The sequence below is a fragment of the Artibeus jamaicensis genome, unplaced genomic scaffold (genome assembly GCF_021234435.1).
Source record: "Artibeus jamaicensis isolate MK-2021 breed Jamaican fruit bat unplaced genomic scaffold, CSHL_Jam_final contig_490, whole genome shotgun sequence".
Taxonomy (NCBI): Eukaryota; Metazoa; Chordata; class Mammalia; order Chiroptera; family Phyllostomidae; genus Artibeus; species Artibeus jamaicensis.
Window position 1 is genome coordinate 11,224,281 of NW_026521861.1, and position 20,283 is coordinate 11,244,563.

Sequence of the window (20,283 nt, forward strand, 5' to 3'; positions counted from 1 at the left end):
TTATGTTCTTGCTGCTGCGATTTTTGTTGTCTTGTTCTCTCCATGTACAAGAGATTTTATTTTCTGTAACTTTAGTGTTCAGGAGGAAATTTTCAAGTAGCCATAAATTAAGGCTTTCATGGATGCTCTGCTGTTGAAGTGGTTAAGTGGATTTAAGATGTTTGAAGTCTTCCTCTCAACACTTAAAAAGCTGAAAAGTTCAAAAAAAAAAAAAGAAAAAAGCAAGCTGAGACGTTCACTTCCTGGCTGTGCGCAGTGATTCAGCGGGGTGATTACCGTGGGGTGAGAAGGCTGGGCGGGCCGCTTCTCAGCACTCAGTAAACTGAAGATGAAAGATAAAAGACAACACTTTTGCTCCCAAACCACCAATTAAATTAAATGCCTTAACTACTGACTCAAACTGTTTGTGTCTTGTTTTGTTTGAAGTTGTATCCTTCTTGCTTCATTCAAGTAAGTACACCCAGCTGTTGGTCTTAAGGGAGGGTTTTGTGTTTTTTTTCCAACCTAAGGAATTCATTTACATGGTTCAATAAAAAGACATCTAGTGAAAACTACCCCTTCTACCCACTCAATTTCAATTCGCTCAGTCTCCCTGTTTGCTTTCTTGAGCATTCTTACTGAGTCACTTCGGGCAAATACAAGAAACATGAGTATCTATTCTCATTTCCCCCCTTTTTATAAAGAGAGGAGTAGGTGACACACGCTGTTCTCTTCCTTGTCTTACTCTCTTCACATGGTCTTGGAAGCCTTTCTGCATCTACATAATGTAGGTATTAACATACATATGTATTTTATAGCTGGTTATTGTTTCAAGTGTAAGGGTTTACGAATGTTGAATTAAACAGCCCCCTATTGATGGGAATTTGCTATTATAAATATAATGTAAGCTGGTAAACATGGCATTTCCGCGTGTGGCAGTGTATCTGAAGGATGAATTCCCAAGAGGGTTTTGCGTTTTCAATTTTCAGGAAGTATCGACAAACTGCTCCCAAGGATGTTGGGACATTTATGTCCTCGCCATTAAAGATGGAGAATGCTGGTTATTCCCTGCAAACCTTGTGTCTGGCTTGTTGCTACATCTCAGTGTGGGGCGCTCAAACATCCATTTGGGTGTTAAACAACCCTCCGTATTTCCAGTTGTGAGCTTTTCGCATAGTCTTTGCCCTTTGTTGTTGTTGTTATTGTTGGATTGTTGGCCTTTTACATACCAGTTCCTAGACACTCTTTATATTTTGGGGAAACTAACCCTTCGTCTCTGACGTGAGTTGCAAATAACGTTTCCATTATGTCTTCAGTGTTTGGTTGGGTCACAGTAGGGGTTGCCCTGCAGAAGTTTTCCTTGTGTAGTTGATTTATTGATTTTTGCTTTATGACGTCTCAATTTTTAGTCATAGTAAGGTCTTTTGTAATCTGAGATTTTAATGGAACTCTCCCAGGTTTTCTTAGAGAACTTTCATGGTTATATTTTTGACATTTAAATCTTGAATCCATTTGCAATTTATCCTTCATCAGTCTTCAAGTTGACCCAGGTGTTCCCAAATCACTCAGTAACTAGACCACGTTTCCCCCCCACTGGTTTCAGATGCCCCCTTTATCACGGCTAAATTCAAGGGAGAGTTCAAAAGCATCATCTCTCAGAAGCTTTTTCTTGAGCTTCTCCCTGCTCTGCCTTCCAGTGTCCATCTCCCCGACACTGTCACCCAAGATTTCTTCCTACTTAGGATGCCCAGTGGTTCCTCCTCAGAATGTCCTGGGAGGAAAGTCCACTGGGCTGTGCTCGGTGTGAGCAGATGCAGCCCACCTGGTCGGGCGGGTGCTTCCGTCCCCTCCCGGGCACCAGGCCTGGTAAGGCATCAGCATTGGTGGTGAAGGAAGTCAATTAGCGAGCAAAAGGCAGTATCCCTGCTGAAGCATGAATCACTCGGCTCATTTGCAGTCTTGGCCAGAATCAGAGATAGTTTCGAGACTAGTAACTGAGATTGTAGTCTCTGCAGGGGTGTTAGAGAGCCAATGGTTAGGTTCAGGGATTGGACCCTCAAGAGGAAACCTGAATGTTTATAGCCTTCTCTCCTTGAGACACACTAGTGACTTAAGGGTCCAGAGAACAATTTTACCCAGTTTACCTTCCCCACTCTTGCAAGGCATTGGGTTTCCTCTTATGACCTCCTCAGTTAAGATGCAAAATCTCTTTGGAATTCCCAGTGACTCTCTCTCCCTCTCCAGCAGGGGAAATTCAGCTTGGTAATTGCTTGTCTCTGGCTACAGTGCTGATTGTCCCCCAGTCTGACTCTGGTGCAGGGAGCTGGCCTTTCCCTGGTGTGGCAGGAACAGGCTTGGAAGGGCTGATCCCCTCTGCAACCAAGGACAGGTGTGTGGTAGCTGTGGTTGGTTAGTGATGAGCCAGTGGGGATGGTGGCTGTGCTTCTCTGACACCCCTGACCGGGTCAGTGAGCATTTTGCTGAAGGCCTGTGCTGGCGGCTGAGAAGGCAAGCAGTGGGGCTGAGCCTCGTGAAGATCACAGGCCCAAAGTACAGTGGCCTGGCTCCTCTCTTCCTCACTCTGGGCCAGATCTGTGTCCTCTGTACACTGAGTTTCTCCAGCAGTCCTGTGGGTTTGAAGAGTGCCTCTGAGGGTTAAATGAAATAAGGTGAGATCACATAAGATGGTTACTGCACCTGACAGGCACATGCAAGTAAGTGAAATGCTAGAACGGGGGTCAGGAAGACTGAATCGGTGGTTGTCAGTGCAGAGCACAGGCAGGTTTGACTGTTTCCTTCCAGATTCTTCTCCTGGTCTTTGGAACTGCTCCTCAGGGAGACCAGACAGAGCTCTGGCACAGGAGTTTGTTGCGTCAGCAGGAGACGTGGTCGTTACCCATTCTCGCCCCATCTTCAAGCCTCTTAGGGATGCCTGCGACTTGACTCCGTGCTCAGCCCCCGGGCCCTCTGTCCCCATGCAGGTCAGGGTGGGAGCAGTCCAGTTCAGTTCCACTCCATGGTTGGAATTCCCCTTGGACGCCTGGTCAACCCAACAGGAAGTGAAGACAGAACTCAAGAGGATAGTGTTCAGGTACGTATGCTCTGACGCCGCCCTGGTTGGGATGCAGCTAGCTGCTCTTAACATCACTTTTGAAGGGTTTGGCCCTGCTCTTGGCCTCCCAGAGAGGGTTGGGGGGTCTGGAGCCAGCTGTGCTCAGTGGATAAGGAGAATCCTATTCTCATAAAGTTCGCATATTTAATGTGTACAAGTTGGTGGTTCTGAGTTTATTTTCAGAGTTATGCAACTATTACCATAATCTAATTTTAGAACATTTTCATCATCCCCAAAAGAAATCCTATAAATAGGCATTTCTAAAGAGAAGATGTATAAAGGGCCAATGAGCACATGAACAGATATGCAACATCATTAGTCACTGGGGAAATGCAAATCAAAACCATAATGAAATACCACTTCATACTCACAGGGAAGGCTAACATAAAAGACAGACAGTAACAAGTGTTGGCAGGGATGTGGAACTCTCATACAATTGGTGGGATTATAAAATGGTGCAGCCACATTGAAAAACAGTTTGGCAGTTTCTCAAAATGTTAAACATAGAGTTACCACATGACTGTACAACTTCCACTTCAAGGAAATTGGAAATGTATGCCCACATAAAATCATATGCCTTAATGTTCATAGCACATTGTTTACATGGCCCAAAAATGAAAGTAACCCAAAAGTGTCATGGGTAAACAGACAATGTGGTATATTCACCCAATTTAATATTATTCAGCGTGACCAGAGTCACACTGCCCGTCCAGTAGGCCCCACCCAACTGTCCTTTCCCACCTCTCCCTCCCCTCCCCTGCCCGCCCCCTAAGTAGTTGGTCAAGCCTTTTTCTCAGCTGTGCTGAAAGTCATGATGATGGGATTCATGCTACAACATGGGTGAACCTTGAGAACATCATGCTAAGTGAAAGGAGCAGACACAATTTACAAATTGTATAATTTCATTTACACGAATGTCTGAAATAGGCAAATCTGTGGAAAGGGAAAGTAGGTTAGTCATTGCCAGGGGCTGTAGGGATGGGAAGTGGGGGGTGGTGACTGCTTATGAGTATAGGGTTTCTTTTGGGGGTGATGAAAATGTTTCAGATTTAGATAATGGAGATGGTTGCATGATTCTGTGATTGTATACTAAAGACCGAATTGTATACTTTAAAGGGGTGAATGTTTCGTTAATTATTATTGACATAATATCTGATTATCCTATAAACTTTTTACCCACTATATGTTCACTAACATTTGAAGGGCGGGGAAGTAGCCTGTCAGTCTGCTCAGGACTGAAAGTCTAAAACTGTTTGGGTGACTTTGACTCCAATGATTCGACCCTGCTCTCTTCTGAAAAACTAAGCTAACTGTAGCGAGTTGGTTCAGAAAGGCACTTCAGAGTCCACTGAGTATCTATTCCAACTCTATTTCATGGAGGGAGGATACTGAGGTAGCGAAGGAGCCGGTGACTTGGCCGGGACCAGAGCCACACTGCTGGTCCAGTAGGCCCCACCCAGCTGTCCTCTCTCACCTGTGCCTCCCCGCCACCTAAACAGTTGGTCAAGCCTCTTTCTCAGCTGTGCTGAAAGTCAGAACTAGGGCTGGAGAGTATTCTTCCTGACGTGAAACACAGAGCCATGGTAGGAATGTGCCAGGGGAGAACACTGGGGTTGAAGCCCTGATGTGTCTGAACGAGGTCAGCTCCGTTTGGGGGGAGGTGTGCCGTTAGCACTGTGTATTCTGGGGTAACTATAAGAAACAACAAACAGGGCAAGGCGGCAATGAGTAACACTCTGGCCACACTTGCGGGGTCACTGAGGACACTAAACACGAAGACACTGTTACTCATCAGAACAGAGGAATGCTGGCCGAGTGGGAATGGTGGCCTCTCTGGAGTTCTGTTTCCTTTCTCTGCAGTGAAGTTTTAAATGCTGGCCCGATCGGAACAGGTTTACCTAAAACCCAGGACTCTTGCCTTTCTAGACCGAGGTTTCTAGACACCCTAGCAGTGTGTTTTGAGGTGGCTGAGAAACCACCCTGAAATCAACTTTTTGCTACCTTGCAGTAGGAACTTAAAAAATAGCACAAGCAAGCCCTTCCATATTGCACCCTGAGATAACATAAAATAAGATAAAACATGGCCAGCAACTGGCTCTGAAAGCCCAGGGCTCCTGGCCAACTGGCTGGGCAGGCTCTCTCTGTCATTTCATTAACCTCCCAGTAAAGTAACTCTGGGTTTTGTGATAGGATTTTTTGGGACCCGGGCTACAGCTTTATCCAAGTTTTACTGTATATAGATGACTCTACAGAGATAGCATTCACCACTTTACCTTAGCACAAAGCCTCTTAGAGTGTTCTCTGCTGATCTCAAATGTCATTAACATTAAAACATAGCTTTTAAAATAGTTATAAAGCTCTTGGCTCTTTTTAACTAATTGTTATTTGGTATGTACTTCTGCATAAAGATGAATTTTTCATGTTGATCCTGTTTAGTGGTTATATAATCAGTGAATTGAACTATCACAAGGTATTAAATCATTCTAAAAGGACATCATTTGTGTTGATTCTAGGACTTTTTTTGTTGATTGCTTTTAAAAAAAAAAAAAGGAAAAAACTGTAATCAACATTTCTGTACCCATAGTGAATTTTCTCATGAAATACTTTTCATTCTGTTCCATGGACTACCTGCATTGGAATAAGTGGAAGAGGGGAGGCTGGTTTTAAAAAATGTAGATTCTCAGACTCAGTCAAAAACCTACCAATCTGGACTTTCTGAGGATAGGCTCTAAGAGTCTACGTTATGAAGTCTCCTGAGGGATTGACTTTCATACTCATTGGGATTTGAGATGACCTCAAAAGACTTCTTGGCATAGGCGGCTGGTTGGGTCACTGTGGTCATGAACACTGACGGAGAGTGTTCACAAGGTTTGGGGGCTGGGCACAGCATTAGTCCTCAAACAATACTATTATTTTCCCTGCTTTAATAGGGAAGGGAACTGAGTCTCTAAGGGACTTCTCCAAGTTTACCTGGCTAATAGATCACAGGAGTGATGTTTGAGTCCCACTCACTTTGAGCCCGTGTTCTCATTCACTTGACTGCAGTGACGGCCAGATGTTTAGCTTCTATCCCCCCCACCCGAAAAAAGCTCATGCTTTGACATCAGAATACCCCAGACAGTAGTTGATCTGTGAACCTTCACATTCAACCAGTTTAGTCTCATGAAAGAAAATAGTAAAATCTCGGTGAGACTCTGGACTTAGACAGTCTGTCTGGAGCCGCTCTGAGCTCAGAGCAGACACGGGGAGAGAGACGCTCCATTGGAGTAAGGAGAGTGGAGGCTGCGGGTTTCTTTGCATTTCCCAGAGTTCAGAGCTGTTAGGAATCTCTCACCTGACCTTGGTTGGAAGTCAGGCGGGTTCCAGTGGAAAAGGCCAATGAGGGCACAGAGGTGAAGAGGGTGGGTGGCCCAGGCAGTTATGTGCTGAGTGATATGAAGGGCGGACACCTGGCCGGCCAGTGGAGTTGGGGGCCTGGACTCTCACATCCTTGACATTTAAATTCTCTGTAAGCACAACCAGGAGGCTCATGGCACATTGCCAGGGATGCAGGGGAAGGCCCAGGGAGCTCCGTGGTCACTGGGGCACTTTGGCTCTTGGTGACAAGTGTTTTATGACCATTTGGATAGAAGAGTAAGAAGAAGGTGTCAGCAAACTTCTTCAGTTAAAAAACCAGAGTAACTATTTCAAGCTTTGTAGGCCATATGGTCTCTGCATAGACAGTATAGAAATGAATGGGCATGACTGTTCCCCCACCCAAAATTTTATTTACAGAAACTGGTAAAGGGCCGGATTTGGCCCACAGGCTGTAATTTGCCAACCCCTGGAGGGGAAGACCATTGGCTCTGCAATCAGCATGCCTGGGTTTCAACTCCAGCTCTGACCACCACTGGTCTGAACTTTCCTGTGCTTCCTGGTCTCCCTTTCATCTAGTCTACCTCCCATCTAGTGGGTCCACAGTAAACACTAGCGGGTTGAGAACAGTAAGCAGGAGCTCCGCAAAGAGAATTGCCCTTTAAGGGTTCACAGATGACAGAAAGCAATGAAAGGAAGACTCCTCTAGGCCTGGTCCATCCATCCTCCCCAGGCACAGGCTTCCATACTCTCTCCTCACCTCTGCCCTGGATGGAGTGGACGTGGAGGACTGAGAGGAAGGTGGGACCTCAACAAGAAAGGAGCCTAGGTCCTGGAGTAGCTGCCTGGAGGACAGCAAACCTGGACAGGGCCCTGGGCAGGAGGACCAAGGCAACTTGCATGAGATATTGACACTTTTAGTGTTACCTGTATACACACACACATTTATACATGCACATACAAAGACAGTGCCCGTGTCTCGTGTCCCTTGGGTATTTTTACGTTAGAAGAATGGCCGTAGGTCCCTCTGTGAGGGCCGAATTAGAGGCAGGCATTGCCTTAACTTATACTCAGACCGTAATGAGTGTAATACCTCCCTCCCCACCAGTCTATAGTTTGTGATTAGTCAGTGTTTCACAGTGATGACTTAACGGGTTTTCTCTGTGCGTAGAGTTAACCACTCATGTTTGGGTGTGTTACCATCCACTGAAAGGTGGCCTAAAATCCACTGAACTGAGTCATTCTTTTCTGCCCAGTTGGTACTGAGAGCCAGCAGGCTTCCCTCCAAGGACCTGCACGAGTCCCCTATTGTGAGATTCAGTAGCCATTCTGCACTGGGATTCCAAGCTCATCAACGGTCCCTATAACTGGGCTCTAAGGCTATAGAATCTTAGAATCCCAATGAGATGGGATCGTTGTAACCCACCCTGATCTGGAGGCAGCCAGACAGTTCAGCCTCCACCACCTGACCCTGAACTTGGAAGTGAGCCAGGCAGGCCTGACAACGGAAAGGACCCTGTCATTCACTCTCACGGATTCTTACTAAGGTCTGTTATTTGCTTTCTCACCTCAGGGAGATGTGGAGCCACAACGGGAAGGGAGTGACCCAGCGGTGGGGACCGGGAGGCAGGTGTCAGAGGGTCAGTGGTAGTTGTGGTCAGCCCGGAGCCGTCACTGGGAAAGATGCAAAGAGTGACATTCTTACCCAAACAACAGCGCTGTGTGGGGTGCCTCTTAAGATCCCAGGAAGAGTTCACTTCTCTTCTTTGTTGTGGTTTTTGAGGGCGAGAAGGTGCATCTCTGCTGGTGGGATTGTCACTTTGAGCCTCTGCCAGGAGGCCCTGGCTGCCACTACTAATGGAGGAGCCCTTGCTTCAGGCTGTCTTCCGACTTCCCCTCTCTGGATCGCTAATTCTCCCTTTGTTTTTTCCTCCTGGGGAGCTCAGAGGAGGGCGCACAGAGACAGACCTCGCTCTGAAGTATTTTCTGCGCAAAGGCTTTCCTGGGGGCAGAAACGCCTCTGTGCCACAGGTGCTCATCATCATCACTGATGGGAGGTCCCAAGGGCACGTGGCGTTGCCCGCCAAGCAGCTGCAGGAAAGAGGCATCACCGTGTTTGCTGTGGGGGTCCGTTTTCCCAGGTAAGAGACTTGGTCACCCCGGACCGGTGCTGGGGGTGGGCCGGCCTGGGGACAGAGGTGTGGCTGAGAGATGCACAGCCACGGGAGGGTCGCGGAGGTGGACACGTGGTGCTGGCCTTCCCAGGACCTGACTGCTCTCGCTTGTTCTGCTGCTGCTGGGGCACCGGCGGCTCCGAGTCTGGAAGTCTGAGTGCCTGAACTGTCTTCAGTCTGAACGTTGGGTTCGAAGTGCCCAAAACTCCACTTGAATTTATTTGGGTAGAATTGGGAAATTCATGAACTCATCCAACTGTATCGGGTGGGTCAGGGGTCCCTCCTGGTGAGCAGGAGGAGCCAGGGTCTGGAATGCCATCGAGATTCTGTCCCCTCCTGCGTCTCTGGGAGCTGGGATGGCAGCTGCAGGCAGTGCCTAGCGCACAGCTTCCCCGCTGTGCCCTGGGGAGAAAAGATTCATTTCCCCAGTTTCCAGCTGAACAATCCAAGAAAGTGTTCTGTTCTGGTTACGCTGCATCATACGCCCACTCCTGAGGCCTGGGCTGTGGGGTGACTGGCTGCCGTCCTGCAAGCATGTTTCTCCAATCCTGGAAGGTGCCTTTTTTAAAAAGAAAATATTTTATTTATTTATTTTTTGAGAGAGGGGAAGGGAAGGAGAAAGAGTGGGAGAGAAACATCAATGTATGGTTGCCTGTCATGCATCCCCTGCTGGGAACTGTCCTGCAACCCAGGCATGTGCCCTGACTGGGAATCGAACCTCGATACTCTGGTTTGCAGGCCCACGCTCAATCCACTGAGCTATGCCAGCCAGGGCTGGAAGATGCCTTTTTAGGGGAGGGGGAGGCAAAGCTCCTCTGCACTCAACCCTCCAAGTGGAGGTGATGTTTTGGGTGCCTAGGTGTTGTGGATATTAAGTGGAATGACTCTGGTCTGGGCACCGTGCCTGCAGGTAGAAATCCCTTTATTCATTTGAGGACATTATTTATTCTTAGTCAATAAAGATAAGTTCTCATGCAAGGTGCTATTCTAGGTTCTGGGGATTCAAAGACAACCACACAACCTTACAAGCCCTCATGGAGCTTCCATTTTAGGAAAGGAACTCAAAATCAAATGAATGAATAAATAAAGCAATATAATTTCAGGTGGAAATGAAATAGAGGAGAAAAATAAAGTGGGTTAAAAAGTTCCACACTGATGGGGAGTTGAGCAGATAGGGATTTCAAGTAGGAAGGTCCCTCAAGGCTTCTTTGAGGAATTCATTTTTGAGCACAAACAACAGGCCAAGCAGGTGGGTAGCAAGTGCTAAAGCCCTGTGGCCATAGGTAGCTGAGTGACTTATAGGAACAGCAAGACAGCCAGGGCGTGGCTGGAGCCCAGCAAACCAGGACTGACTACAGGAAGTAGGGCATAGGAGATGGGTGGAACTGAGACTGTGTGGGTCATAGTAGACTTTGGAGTTCCTTGTGAGTGGGTTGGGAAGTCTCTGGGGGGTTTTGAGCTGGGAAATGACAGGATTGGCCTACATTTTAGAAGAGCACACTGGCTTCCAGGTAGAGAACAGACTGCTGGCGTGGGGCAGAGGGAGACGCAACAATGGGGGGAGTGGAGAAACCAGCTCGCAGGGCTTGGGAGCCGCTCACACAGAGGTGGTGGGAGGAGCGGTTAGTCTTAGGTTTGTTCGGAAGGCACAGCAGCGGAGTGGCTGCCAAACTGGATGGGGACCTCAGCCCCGGGTGAGTGGTGGTGCTAATGGGAGAGCTTGAAGAACAAACACAGAAGGTGAGTTCCATTTCAAACAGGTACGTTTGAGATGCGCATTGGCCACCCAAGTAGAGCAGCTGACTTGACAGTTGGATGTAAGGGTCTGGGGTGTAGGAGAGAGGACGGGACAGAGGTTGAAACTGGGGGTGGTATTTGAAGCCTAATAAGATTGCCAGGGAGTGCGGCACAGAGAGAGACAATGACTAAGGACCAGTGTGTGCAGGTCTGAAAGCGGGTGAGACTGCAGGAGACTGAGGGACCATGGGATAGCCTGGACTTTGCCATGTCCTGGGGGTGATGGTGACCGCCACCCTCCTGAGCATCACTGTTGCCATTGCCAGTAAGTTGGCATTTAGCACAGGTTGCTTCATCATTGGTTCTTTTGAGAGGGGGGGCCTGGCTTCACAGTGCACCACCCTCCTCCTCCCACAGTGCTGAGTGGAGAGCATTGAGCACAGTATTTCAAAGGCCCACAGGTCTGCTAGCCAGGATGCAGAATCCACCCCATGGTGGAAACACGTGGCCTGCTGGGCGGGGGGCAGGGTTATTCTGAGCAACAGACACAGAGCCTCTGGAGGAGCCTCCCAGGCCCACCTGCCCCCTCCCCCAGCTCCCGGTAAAAGCGTGGTCACTGTTGACCAGTGGCTCTCAAAGTGTGTCCACTGGACCAGCAACGTCTGTATCACCTGGGGACGTGTCAGGAACATCAGGCACACATTGGGGCCCTGTCCCCTGGAATCCAACACTTGGGGACGAGGCGCCTCTGCCTGTGGTTTCTCTGTCCCTCCGAGTCTGACTGCCACCTGAGTTTAAGGGCCACCACTGTGGGCCATGGGAGGCTCCGTGTGACTCTTCCGCCCTGCCAGCATTTATCGAGCCCCTTCCCTGGTGGCTCTCCTCTCTGGCTGAGCGTCCACCCTACTGGAGCGCTTGTAAGAAAGCCTGTTGCCGGGCGGGGCCTGGCAGAGCTGCCCCCTGAGAGTGTGAGCGTGAGCCTGGAGCTGAGGGCTGCGCCTGTGCTGGGCTCTGTGCTGGGTCCTGGGAGGAATGTCAGGTTTCCGTGGCGTCAGAGAACATGGAAGTCAGTTCTAGAAAGAAATGAGATTTCTGCCATATTGCTGAACCTAAGCCTATTATGATGAATTTTTGAAGGGCAGGATTTTAAGAGCATTAGTGACTGCCCTGTCTTCTTAAAAAGAGGTTCCTCCACCTCGTCTCACCTCTTTGTCATGCCCGGGTCCTCCAGCTGCCCACCACTTTGTCTGGGGCACTGGACGGCGCCCTCTGGCTGTCAGTGCGTGTCGGCTCCTCTCTCAGAGGGCTTCCTGTTGCTGGCCTTTGAGTCCTCAGGTTCTCTGTTTATTAGTTTTTGCTATTACTAGCTCTTCTTTTTGCTCTTTTCTTGCCCAGAACCAGTTTCCTTTATTTCGTTTCTGATTCAGTTCTTCTCCCCAGCTGTGGGTTCCAAGACCAGACAATGAAATCCGTAGGGAGCATGTGTGAAATTGGAATGTGAGGTTCTCCTGCAGGGAGGTCCGCAGGCTGTGGCATGCACGCACTATGACCCATGGCTGCGCATCCTTGAGGCCATCCTGCAGTTCACTTCTGGACCTCACCTGCACCCTGGATGGCTGAGGTTGCAGCCAAGTGGCTTCTGGATCCGCGGGGGTGGTGGTGTCGCCCGTGAGGAGCCATGTTCTGGAAGATGGGAGGGGCAGGAGGAAGGTGGGTTTGGAGTGACGAGGCAATGTAATCTCTCTGCTGGTGGCCTGGGCACAGGTGGGAGGAGCTGCACACGCTGGCCAGTGAGCCCAGGGAGCAGCACGTGCTGATGGCCGAGCAGGTGGAGGACGCCACCAACGGCCTCTTCAGCACCCTCGGCAGCTCCGACATCTGCACCTTTGCCTCTCCAGGTAGGCCTTCCAGCCTGGGGAGGCGTGGGCTTGCCCTCATGGAAGTGGGGTGTGGGAGGAGGGTTCCGCAGGCATGAGGTCAGGACTCAGGATCTTCTCCGGGAAGGGTGGTGAGAGGACAGGGGCCCAGCAGCTTCTGCCCTGGAGCCTTCTGCTGTGTTCTGCCTCCCTGTGTCAGGCCCCGGGGGTTGCTCAGCTGGAACCCTGAGCTTTGTGGGGTAAAGGGGCTCAGGACTTGGGAGCACGTGAGGCCCCTGTGCCTGTCCCCTGCTAGGGAGGAAAAGCCAGGTCAGCTCCCCAGCTGCGCCCTGCTGTGGTCAGCACACAGCGCAGCTACATTTGTAGTTGTCTTCGTTAGGGTCCACCAGGAGCAAATGATGTTCTAGGAAACGCACACGTGGGGACATGATGTAAAAGCTATGCAGGGCCAGGGCTGTACAGGGGAGATGCCCAAAGACAGGCTCCCCAGCAAGGGGCAGAGCGTAGCCCCTCCCCAGAACGCTTGGCCCAGGGCTGAGGGTGGAGGAACCACGGTGAGGGAAGGAAGTATAACCCTGTCTTCTCCATTGGGCATGTGCTGTGGACACAGACTGCAAGGTCCAGCCTCACCCCTGTGAGCGCAAGACGCTGGAGACGGTCAGGGAGCTTGTCGGCAACGCCATGTGCTGGAGAGGATCTCGCGGGACCAATGGCGTGCTGGCTGCACCCTGTCCCTTCTCCAGGTGTGTCTGTGTGGTCTGAGGTCAGGGCCCAAGGGCATGGCCTGGTTGGGAGTAGAGGTCCCCAAGGCTGAATGCTCAGGAGCATCAGGGCTTGGAGGAGTCCTGGGAGGGAGCCAGGAACAGAGCTCCCTGGGTACAGGGAAGGGCGGCAAGGGCATGGCCATGCTGGAGGCTGGTGAGTGAGCCAAAAGCTGTCCTTCTCGGCAGTGCTCTGCATGAGGGATGGCGAACTGGTCACTGGTTCCTTAGAGCACCAGTTTCCATATTCCTGGGGGTTAAGCGAGTCAATAGGCTTAGGATCTTGGATGAATTTCAGTGGGGAGGCCGTGGTGATGCTGGAATCTTCAGGACTGGACCTGCGGCCAGGCCAGCATGCCCCTTGCAAGTCCCCAGACTGTCCTTCGACACTGTCCAGACTACCTGCAGTCCAGCGCCTGGCCGGCACCATGAGCCAGCCTCTCGCCCTGTCTGGAGGGCCAGGGTGGCGTGTGAACCAGCTGCACCTTGGCCCTTTTGCTTGCCCTCCATTGAGATCAGATCAAACACAGCAGTGAGATGGGTTGGCATAGCAGCGTGAGGGCCCTGCAGGGCCGATGGAGAGCACAAGGGCCGCCTCGGCAGGGCAGGACCGTGCCCCACACATGGTTCAGAGGAAGCGGGCCTCATGCCACGTCAGAGCCCGTGGAAGCTCTCTTTAGTTCCCAAGGTTTCTCATGAAAGGAGGCACTTCTTTGTTCCCCAGTGACCACGTTCCAGGTGCTGCCCTGAGCCACGCAGTGTGCAGAGAGGAGCGGGCACTGTCTCTGCCCCCCAGATGCCCCCAGTTCAGAGGGGCCATTGGACAGGAGGACCAGTGACCACCCTGAGGCGTCCCAGGTGCCAGGATGGGAACTGTCCTCCCTGGGACAGACAGTGCACTAATACTGGAGGTTCCCACAAGAAGGTCTGCATAGAATAAGCTCTTCATCAGTTCCCTCACTCAAGAAATACTCGCCGGGGCCTCCTTGTTGCTGGCACTGTCCCAGGTCCCTGGGAATCAGCATGAACATCTCAGCGACATCTGCCCTCGGGTCAGGAGCTGACTCTCCAGTGGCGGGAGGCAGCAGTCAATGAAACGAATACATAAAATAAACTGGGAGGTAGTGAAAAGAAAGGACCCAGGGATGGGACTGGGGTGGGCTAGTGGTGGGGCTTGCAGGTGGCACCTGAGTCCAGACATGAGGGGAGGTCAGGGACGAGCTGTGTGCAGATCCGGCGAAGTCCTGTGGCCAGTGTCTGCTCCAGCAAGGCGGGCCCCTGGGGCAGGCCGAGGTGGGAGCTGGCTGGGCTGGGACTTGCGGTTTAGGGAGGAATACACATGGAGGGGGGCAGATTTCTCTTTAAGGAGCTGGCAGCTTGACAAAATTTTTATTTCCGTGACTCTGAATTTGTAATTGATGTGGCTTTGACCTCAAGGGGATGTTTTGCTCCAGGAAAAGTCCTGCCCTTGGGGTGAGCCCATTAGCCTGCCCCTGCGGTGGGCAGCCCAGGGATCTGTAGGAAGAAGGCCTGTTTGGAAAACGTGAGAGAACTGTTGCCACTGCCCAAAGAAGAGAATGTCCTTGGTGAGCTGTCCCTGGAGCTGCTGCCAACGAAGAGGAGGGTTTTCTGCCCGTGCACGAGGAGTGCCCCCTGCTGAGGCTGGCCCTTCACCCTGAAGACTCAGGCCTCGGAGGCTGAGGGCAGGGCCTTGGGAGTCGGATGGTGGAGTTTGGATCCCACCTCTGCTGTGTTCTAGTAATCGTGTGACTTCAGGCACCCGAATTCAGCCCTCTGAGCCAATATCTGCTTCTGGAAGATGGGGATGACTCTGTCTAGGTGTTTTCAAGGTAACCATAGGGACATCTGAAGCATGGAAGCCATCAGAGGAATGGTGGCCCTTGTGTTATCACAGAATGTCAGCACTTGAGGACCTCAGACGTCATCAAGTCCAGCGGTTTGAAAATCTTGAGCTGCTCGGCCTCAGATGGACACTTGTGCAGACCAGGAAGGTCACATTGAGGGTAAAGGGGTGGAGTTGTGGTACTGGGGTGGCCTAGCACCCTGGCCACTCAGTCTCCTTCCCTCCATCAAGGACCCAAGGAACACAGTTGAAAACTGCAGATAGAGTTACTCCGTAGAAGGAGGAACCAAAGACCAGAGAAGGAAAATAACTTGCCAGGGGTCACACAGCCAGAATCCAGTTGCCTAATTCCTGGTTTCCCACCTCCTGCCCCCTGCCCCCTGCCCCTTGCCTCTGCCTTGTGCCAGCCCCGGAAGTAACTTGTAATGGAAAGCTGTCCTCGCGGTTCAGAGTTTTGAACACAGGCGTCTGTAACTTCTGACATCATGGCCAACTTACATTGTCTTTTTATTTTTTTATTTCCTCTGGGTAGATTGATACATTCCCTTCTTTATAAGCAGATAAAAGCTGGGGCAGAATCTAGAAAGAAAACAAGGAAGTCTTTCTTAACCAGCTTCTGCATTGGAATTTTCTATCTTTGTGTTTTAAAAACCCATCCTTCTGCCCTCCTGTTAAAACTTTGATTTCCCCATTTCTTTCCTTCAATGGCAGCTGGAAGAAAGTGTTCTTAACCCACCCTGCCACCTGCTACAGGACCATCTGCCCAGGTACAGGCTGCCTCTTGGATTTTCCTACTGTGTCCAGGCCGTGGGACTAGGCTAGTCTTTTATCTGCGGAGTGTTTGTCATTCCAGGCTCTATTCTCAGAGAGGCTCTAGACTCTCCCTGGACTGGTCCATGCAGTCCTCACAGCAGCACTGTGGAGCAAGTTCAGTTTCACCCCTTTTTAGATGAGGTTACTAGAGCTTGGGGGCGGGACGCTAATTAAGGTGCCTGAGTAAGTGGAGGAGCCCATGTTCATTAACTCCAGGGGCCAAAGGCTTGCTGTCCTGCTGTGCCAGCACACAGAGGCTGTTGACAGTCACGGGTGAACTTGAGAAACAGCACCACCTGCACCACAGTGTTGCCTGAGTCTTAGGACACCCACGCTGTCAGCTTCATGTTACTGAGGCCTTCGTCCCCGTCAAGCTCAGGTCCAGCTATGGTTAATCACAATGGTCACCTGGGGCTCCTCCAGGCCTCCTTTGCAGCCTTGGGCCACCAGGGTATGTTGTGCCAGTTTGCTAGGGCTGCTATGGCGGAATAGGGCAGACTGGTGGCCTCAACAACAGAAATGTATTTTCTCACAGTTCTGGAGGCAGCAAGTCCAAGGTCAAGGTGTGAGCAAGTTTGGCGTCTTCTGAGCTCTCTCTGTGTGGCTTGCAGATGATCATTTTGTCATTGTGTCCTCACCTGGCCTTTCCTCTGTGCATGTCCCCGGTGTCTCTTCTTCTAAGGACACCAATCATATTGGATTGGGACCCACCCTATGACCTCATTTAGTCTCAATTTCCTCGTTAAAGCCCTATGTCCAAATACAGTCACATTCTAAGGTATTGAGGGTTAGGACTTCCGCATAGGAATTTGGGGTGGGGGACACAGTTCAGTCCCTAACAGTCCAGGTCCCGTGGGCAGCGCCTTCGGAGCTCACCACTGAGTGTCCTTCACCACCCACACCCCACCCTCCTGTACACACCTCCTCTCTTTCCCCCCTTTGCTGTACAGTGTTGCAGCTATTGGGTGGGCCAAAAAGCCCATTTAGGTTTTTTTTTTTTCCATAAAATAAAAACACAGTTTTCATTTTCACCAATAACTTTATTTGGATATTTTAAACAGGTCTATTATCTCCTGCTGTTGGCTTCTAGTGGGTAGAGGCCAGGGGTGCTTGTTAAACACCTTCCAATGCATCAGACAGCCCCCACAGCAGAGAATCACTTGGCCAAAATGTCAATAGTGCCAAGAAACTTTGCAAACCACTTCTGACACATTCGATCAGTCACAGCACCTGCTCCATACACTGCATAATTTCTTTTTTGTATGTGTTTCAGTTGCATTTTTACCTCCCCTGAAATAATTGAGCATAATATGCCAAAAATGTTGTGTATCTTCTTCTATCTTCAATGTTAAAATGGCTGCACAAAAATTCACCCATGTTAAATAATGGCTTTCTTTAAATGCACACTGATACGACAGCTATTGCAATGTAATCCAACCAAGTTGTTTCAAATGAACTTAAAGACAAGTAAGTGCTACTAGAGCCATGTACAGAAAAAAACGAAACAAGCTTTTGGGCTAACCCAGTAGTTTTCTTATGGTCCCCGGGGGTGGGGGGTGCCTCCTGTGGTGGAGCAGGGGGGCCCATCGAACTCATGCCTGGGGGCGTGCCAGGCTGTTAATGGGCATCTCTCTCTCTCAGGCCCTTGTGACTCACAGCCTTGCCGGAATGGAGGCACGTGTGTTCCAGAAGGACTGGACAGGTACCACTGCCTCTGCCCACCCGCCTTCAGAGGGGAGGCTAACTGCGGTACGTGTGCAGGCGCTTCTAAGATGGACCATTGGGGACCACTGGGGAGCGGTGGTGTCCAGGCTCCCCCCATCTCACCTCTCCCCGCTCAAGCTACTAGGTAGAAACTGGCCCTTGAGGCTTAGAGACACCTACTAACCAAGTCCACCACTGCTGTGATGTCTCCCGTGATATGGCCTCTGAGTGTCCCTCTAGTAAACAGCTCAGCTGGTGGGGCTCCAGGGAGGACAGTGGGTTAGGCTCAGTGATGAGCTTTAGAATGGCCACCGCCTGACCTTTGAGCGCCGCTGAGCCCAGTTGCAGCCTGGGGCCAGCCCAACTTGGGGTCCTGGCTCTGGGCAGAGTCACTTGTCCCCTTTGCTAGGAGCAGGAGCCTCAGCCCTTTTTGGTTTAAAAGTTATGAAATGGGGACTGTAATGGGCTTCACCCCATAGGTTTGTTGGGATCTTGAAATCGGATTACGCACAGGGTGGGGCGAAAGCAGGTTTACAGTGGTGAGCACACAAAACAAGTTTATCCTGCTATTATTTATTAATTATTGTATTATTTCCCATATGAGCTTTTGCCCCACTCTGTATGTTAAGTGCTTAGCCCAATGCCTGATACATAGTAGGGGTTTAATAAATTTTTAAAAAATATATAGAGCTGGGTCCATTGGAGAGGTACATGGGAGAAATCAGTCTCCACCCTCTACTTCACAAGCCCACAAAAATCGATTCCAGACGGATCATAGATCTCAGTGTAAAAGGCAGAGCCGGGAACCCTCTGTTTTCCCATCGGAGCGTGTCTTTGTGATTTCTCAAACAGGACACAAGAAGCACCAACCGTCATGGGGGGGAGTTATAACACGGAGCGTGTTATTAAATAGTGGCTGGGTGGAGATCCTTGGCTAGAGCCAGGAGGAAACTCTCTGTGATGCGCCCTCAGTCTCTCCACCCTGTCTCCCTCCAGGGACAGGGGTTTCTCCTGCCTAGTGGGTTGCTGGGGCCTCTTGGGTGGGGCGGTGACCATGTGACGGCCGCTGTGATTCTGCAGCCCCGACGCTAAGCCTGCAATGCAGAATCGATGTCCTCTTCCTGCTGGCCAGCTCGGCGGGCACCACGCCGGAGGGCTTCCTGCAGGCCAAGGCCTTCGTGAAGCGGTTTGTGCAGGCGTCGCTCAATGAGGACTCGAGGGCCCGTGTGGGTGTGGCCCGGTACAGCCAGGAGCTGGAGGTGGCAGTGCCCGTGGGCGAGTACCAGGACGTGCCCCACCTGGTCAGGAGCCTGGATGCCATCCCCTTCAGCGGAGGTGCCACGCTCACAGGCAGGGCCCTGCGACAGGTGGCAGAGCGTGGCTTTGGGAGCGCCCGCAGGACCGGCCAGGATCGTCCTCGCCGAGTGGTGGTCCTGCTCACGGAGTCACGCTCTGAGGACGAGGTGGCCGGCCCGGCGCGTCACGCGAGGGCCCAAGAGCTGCTCCTGTTGGGCATGGGCAGCGAGGCCGTGCGGGCGGAGCTGGAGGAGATCACGGGCAGCCCAGAGCACGTCATGGTCTATGCCGACCCCCAGGACCTGTTCGACCAAATCCCAGAGCTGCAGGGGAAGCTGTGTAGCCGGCCGCGGCCAGGTAAGACCCAGGTGCCCTTGCCCGCTGCGGAGCAACCTCAGCCTGACCCTGGGCCGGCGGTCAGGAGCAGGCCTTTGCCTTTTCTACCACTTAACCAAGGCCTCTGTCCATGGGCTGGAACCACTTTTATGTATTAGCCACAGGAGTAACTTCTCAGTGTACTGGTCGATAAAATGGGGCCCGTAATAGCACCTTCTGGAGGGGTTTTGTGAGGATTAAGTAGGACAAGCCATGTCCACGGAGTAGGCACTCAGAAAATAGTAGGCATTGCTATTTGTCATCATTTTTATTCATTTATTATTATTAACAAGGAGCTCGGAATCTACTAAGCATGCTATAGAAGGGCAGCCTTCCAGCTGCTTCTATGGAAGGTGGGTACGTTCCCACTGTGTCTACACACTCACGTGCACACCCACACACAATTGAAACATTTCATGGAACAGTGCTCGTCCTGTCTACCTGAAATGTGTTCTCTTATTTCCCATTGAAGTTGGGACCCATGCAGTTGATTCTGTGGCCCTCCATTGGGGTGTTTAGAGAATGCTGCCCCCTGGGAGCAGACATTCCTGTCGGTGGGCAGGGCTTGGCCCATGGCACAAGATGTGGGAGCTGAAACGTGTCCTGGACGGGACCCCCAATTTCTCCCGCAGTGGTGGTAGGAGGAAGCCGCATGTGGGATTCAGCTCCTCGGCCCCAGAGGTCTGTCTGGTGAGACCTTCCTTCTTGCCCCTCCAGTCTTGTCTCCCCGTGGCAGCCAGAGTAGGTTTTTTTAAAAGGGTTTTCAATTTACAGAAAACCTGTGACAGGGATAGAGTTCTCATATGTGGACACTCTCCGTCCCTCTTGTATGATGTTCACAAGGTGCAGTTGTCACAATGAAGGAAGCAGTGGTGAAGCATTACTAAAGTCTATACATTATTCAGATTTCCTTAGTTTTAACCTAACGTTCTTTTTCAGTCCCAAGGATTCCCTCCAGGACACCACATTACATTAGTCATTGTCTTCTTAAACTCCTCTCGGCTGTGACAGCGTCTCGGCCTTCCTTGAGCTAGAGTGGTTTTCAACAACCTATAAATCAAATCCCCTTACTCTGTACTTAAGGTTTCCAGTGGTTCCCCTCTGCATTTGGAATGCAAGCCAAACTCCCGCTGGTTTCGGAGAGCTCCCTGCAGTCTGGTCCCTGCGGGTCTCTCTGCTGCTCCTGCGTAGGGTGGGGAGCACCTCAGGGCCCCTCCCCCACCTCCAGCTCAGACCG

The 20,283-nt window shown here is 51.0% G+C and overlaps 1 protein-coding gene across 3 annotated transcripts in view; it reads left to right on the forward strand.

Moving 5' to 3' along the window:
• The window catches only part of VWA2 (von Willebrand factor A domain containing 2), a 44,297-nt gene that overhangs the window by 18,104 nt on the left and 5,910 nt on the right, over positions 1–20,283 (forward strand). For all 3 annotated transcript variants that reach the window (XM_053668447.1, XM_053668446.1, XM_037132843.2), the window contains exons 6-12: positions 2,961–3,070; positions 8,392–8,586; positions 12,121–12,254; positions 12,844–12,976; positions 15,570–15,625; positions 17,313–17,420; positions 18,456–19,028. In XM_053668447.1, the coding sequence (XP_053524422.1) occupies positions 2,961–3,070; positions 8,392–8,586; positions 12,121–12,254; positions 12,844–12,976; positions 15,570–15,625; positions 17,313–17,420; positions 18,456–19,028 (1,309 nt within the window). The remainder of the gene's footprint in view (positions 1–2,960; positions 3,071–8,391; positions 8,587–12,120; positions 12,255–12,843; positions 12,977–15,569; positions 15,626–17,312; positions 17,421–18,455; positions 19,029–20,283) is intronic.